Below are 5,039 nucleotides of genomic sequence, written 5' to 3' on the forward strand. Positions count from 1 at the left end.
CGACAAGAGGAAAGGATGAAATGGTTAGAGGATCTATTACTGTGGCAGACGACGGACAGAGAGATTCCTGATTCTATACCTACAGTACCAGATAGGGATACGACAGTGAAAGCACAGTCACCGGTACCAGATACCTCACCAGTAGCTCCGAGGGTAGAGACCCTACAGGAGGCAGTAGTACCACCACCAGTGCATGTGGCTACGACAGGGACAGTGTTGCCTGAGATGGTGGGGGCTGAGGAGCGAGAGCAGATGATGGAACGATTGAATGAATTCCGTCATTGCAACCCTCGTATTTTTGATGGGGAGAAAGCCGATCATTAGGTGGTCGAGAAATGTCTGATGCACATGGAGAAGCTATTCTATGATACTTTTGTTGAGGAGCGATACCGGGTTTGGTTTGCAACACACTGCCTTGATGGCGAGGCTTACAAGTGGTGGCTTGATATTCGTGAAGACCCTTGTGTGGATTTGTCATCGATCACTTGGAAAAGATTCAAGGAATTATTGTTGACAACCTATTTCCCGCAAAGTGTAAAGAGACAAATGGAAAGGGACCTAAGAAATCTGAGGAAGGGGGACAGGACAGTAGTTGAGTATGAACGAGAGTTCTCCCGATTACTGCATTGCGTTCCTTTTGTGGTCAGGGATGATGAAGACAAGGCCCGTATTTTTGAGGTAGGTTTGCGGCCTGCGATTTTCAGATTGGTCCAGACGTCAAACCTTTCTACTTACAGGGAAGTGGTGAATCGGGTCTTGATTGTGGAAAAAGAGGCAGAAATTATGAAGGAAAGAGATATTGTGGATCGAAGTAAAGGGAAGAGACCACCGGCTGAGAGTAGTGGTCAGCAATCCTTCAGGAGACCGCCAAAGTATCCGCGGGGACAGCCGGTCTAGTCGAGGGTTCGAGGTTCTTCAGTACCCCGTGGAGTACTCGAGCGTCATCGACAGCAACGTTGTGTCATTTGTGGTGGGCCTCACTTTCCGCCACATCGTCCACAACGTGGGGGCAAGTGCTTTATCTGCGACCAGGAGGGCCACTTTCGCTTAGAGTGCTCGAGAGGTCCTTCACCTGCACCCTCATCAGCATCAGCACCTGCATCTTCAACTCCGAGCCAGAGGGCCCCGACAACACCCTATCAGTACAGACGACCACCGGGACAGCGGCAGTCTGAGAGTTCTCGGCAGGGTTCGAGTGGGCGTATGTATGCCGCCCAGACTGAGGTTGCCGTAGCAGCGGAGGAGGTCGTAGCAGGTATTATTATGATTTATGATGTTCGTGTTCGTGCATTATTTGATACTGGTGCTTCGCATTCTTTTATTGATCGACAGTTTGCCGAGTTGCATAGCATTCAGTTAGTACCTACTTTGCATTCGGGACCAGTGATCGTGCCCAACCATACCTTAGGTGTTCATGAGTTTTGCCTTCGCTGCCCCGTTCGGGTAGGCGATTGGATTATGCCAGTGGACTTATTGGCACTACACAAACTAGGGGAGTTTGATGTAGTATTGGGTATGGATTAGTTGACACAGTATTATGCCACCATTGATTGCACGAACAAAACGGTGACCTTTAGGGAACCGGGCCAGCAAGAGTTTGTTTATAAGGGATGTCAGAGTTCGTTGTTCGCAATGACAATTAGTTCTTCGCGGGCATGACAGTTGATTCGAAGAGGTTATGTCGCTTTCTTAGCTAGTGTCTATGTGGAAAGTAGAGAACTTCCCAAGATTGATGATATTGTTGTTGTGCGGGAATTCGGGGATGTGTTTCGACATGCTACCTGATAGGGAAGTTGAGTTCGTTATAGACTTTGTCCCTGGGACTACCCTTATCTCAAGAGCATCCTATAGAATGGCACCCGCTGAATTGAAAGAGCTGAAGGCACAATTACAAGATTTATTGGATAAGGGTTTCATTCGACCGAGTGTTTCACCTTGGGGAGCACCGATATTGTTTGTTAAAAAGAAGGATGGATCTCTTCGATTGTGTGTGGATTATCGAGAAATCAACAAAGTCACAATCAAGAATAAATATCCATTACCTAGAATCGATGACTTGTTTGATCAGCTGCAAGGATCGAAAGTGTATTCCAAGATTGATTTGCAATCAGGTTATCATTAGCTTAAGATCAAGCCTGAGGATGTTTCCAAGACCGCTTTTAGGACACGATATAGGCATTATGAATTTACCGTTATGCCGTTTGGATTGATAAATGCCCCGGCAGCCTTTATGGATTTAATGAACCGTGTCTTTAAGCCATAATTGGATAAGTTTGTGGTCGTATTCGTCGACGGTATCTTGATCTATTCTCGAAGTGATGAGGAGCATGAAAACCATTTAAGAGTGGTGTTGCAAGTATTTCGAGAAAAGAAACTGTTTGCAAAGTTAAAAAAATGCGAATTTTGGCTTCGAGAAGTGGCATTTCTGGGACATAATTTCAAAGGTTGGGATTGCTGTAGATCCAAAGAAAATTGAAGCGATTAAAGATTGGCCCAGGCCGACCAATGTTACAGAGATTCGAAGTTTCCTTGGTTTGGCCGGATACTACCGAAGATTTGTGGAAGGATTTGCGAAAATGTCTACGCCTCTCCATTTTATTTTTATTTAAAAAAGGGGAATGAAAGATACTTTTAAGAACTCGACTCACACATAAAGGAGCTAAGTTTCTTTGGAATGAAGCTTGCGAAAGAAGCTTTCAGGAGCTGAAAAAATGGTTGACCACCACCCCGATTCTAGCACTACCTGTTCCTGGAGTGGATTATGTGATTTACAGCGATGCGTCGCTGATTGGGCTGGGGTGTGTTCTAATGCAGAATGGCAGAGTAATTGCTGATGCATCTCACTAATTAAAGAATTATGAAAAGAACTACCCTACACATGATCTGGAATTGGCAGCTGTGGTATTTGCTTTAAAGCTTTGGCGCCACTACCTCTACGGCGAGCGTTGTGAGGTTTACACTGATCATAAAAGCTTAAAGTATCTGTTTACTCAGAAGGAATTAAACTTGAGACAACGTAGATGGTTGGAGTTGCTCAAGGACTATGATTTGACTATTCTATATCACCCGGAAAAAGCTAATGTTGTAGCGGATGCTTTAAGTCGGAAATCGACGGAAAATTTGGCAATGTCGATAACTATGCAACCACTGTTGGTAAAGGAAATGGAACAGATGAATTTGGAAGTTGTAGCTCCTGACACGCCTTGGCGACTTATGTCATTGGTGGTGCAACATGATGATTGAGACATATTGGGCTATGGATTTTGCTTGCTTGCCATCGTGCTCATTCGCACACGCTTGTGAGGGTCGCTCCCTACAAGCCGGCACTCCGGCGTTGGCCTACGCGACAGATGCTCGCCCGTGCGGGATTGGGTGCCGAAGTGGATTGCCGTGGGGAGTGCATACTACCACGGGGCCATTAGGCACGGCGCAAGCTGGACTACCTTGTGTAGGTCTTTATGAATGAAATTAAAGTTCTAAATGACAGATGATAGTAATGATTGATTACCAGTTATAGTGTACAGTATTTACTTACACGTTCATGCTTACAGTAATTGCTATGCTTTTATTATTCAGTTAATTCATTACTGTAGAAAGTATGATTACATGTTGATTACATGTTCATTACCTATTAGCATTGTAAATATATCATGCAATTACTGCTTTTACTTTCATTTAGTACATCATGAGCCTAGTGGTGTAATTCGCCGAGGCTGGCGGATTACCCACTGGGAACTATTGTTTAATAGTTCTCACGCCCTTGTTATTGTTGTTTTTACAGAGCCACCTACAAGAGAGGCTAGGGATCGCGGCAAGGGAGTCGCGTCTAGCTAGACCTAGCTTGCGGTTTTACTAGGTGATCACCTTGCTACTCGTGCCACGACCGAGGGTGATGTACCCGTGTATAGAGAGACTACCATTGTACATGTATTTTGAGTAGCCTGTGATGTATATGAATAGTTTAATCGGGGATTATACTTTTATATTTCTCTACGATGTGAGATTTTGGGTTGTGTACTCTTTGTTTTTCTGTTGATAGTATTATTGACTTATACTTTGCTCTGATATCGGGAGAGGATTCTTCTATGTTTTTCTCCTATCGACATGTTCTCTTTGTAGACGCCTTATATACTGCAAGTGTATGGCGGGTCTGTACACGTGCTGGATATGCTTCCGTTGGTACCCGGGCGTGACACTCACCGGGTGGGATGCGAGCGGGGTGGCTCCTCACCCATAGGATTGGGAAGTGAGTCGGGTGAAGGGCGGGGTAGCTCTTCACCTGTGAGATTTGAGTAGGGTAGCTCTTCACCTATGAGATTTGAGCAGGGTAGCTCTTCACCTGTGAGATTTGAGCGGAGTAGCTCTTTACCTGTGACAATGGAGCGGGGTAGCTCTTTACATTTAAGATTTGAGATTTTAGCCGTGGCGAAGAGCGGGGTAGCTCTTCACCTACTAGAACTGGGTGTGAATACCTATGAGTTTTGGGATTTTAGTCGGGGCGAAGGGCGGGGTAGCTCTCTTCATTTAGGACATCTGAGTTGTGAGACGGGTGAGACAAGAGTGGGGTAGCTCTTCACCTATGTAATTTGAGATGTTAGGCGGGTTAGCCTAGTGGATTGGGTAATGACATGAATAGCATAAGTGGATTTGCATTCATACCATGATTAGACATAGTGTATGTAGTGGATTGCATAACTATGTTCACATAATGTATTCATGACATTGTTGAAGCATACTAGCATGATAGTAGACTAGTTGCTAGATGATATTCCATGCATTGCTTGCATTTGAAGGCATAGTAGAGTGTCGTTGCAATTTCATATTTATCTATCTATCTATCTATCTATCTGTGCCTGCTTAGACATAATGGGAAGATCGGCGGAGTCGGTGGCCGAAACCACTGGGAACTATATTTATATAATTCTCACCCCACTTTGTTGTAGGGCCGAATGCAAGCGTTCCGGGGGAGGATTGCGGTAAGGGCATAGCGCCCTAGCTAGCTAGTAGAGTTTCCTATTTATACTAGAGCACTCTCGTGT

The 5,039-nt window shown here is 45.0% G+C and overlaps 1 protein-coding gene across 1 annotated transcript; it reads left to right on the forward strand.

Annotated features, from left to right (window-relative positions):
• LOC109711674 lies at nucleotides 349-897 on the forward strand. The gene has a single exon (XM_020234824.1). It carries the CDS (start codon nucleotides 349-351, stop codon nucleotides 895-897), a length of 549 nt encoding a protein of 182 aa, XP_020090413.1.

This window comes from Ananas comosus, linkage group 6 (genome assembly GCF_001540865.1).
Source record: "Ananas comosus cultivar F153 linkage group 6, ASM154086v1, whole genome shotgun sequence".
Lineage (NCBI taxonomy): Eukaryota > Viridiplantae > Streptophyta > Magnoliopsida > Poales > Bromeliaceae > Ananas > Ananas comosus.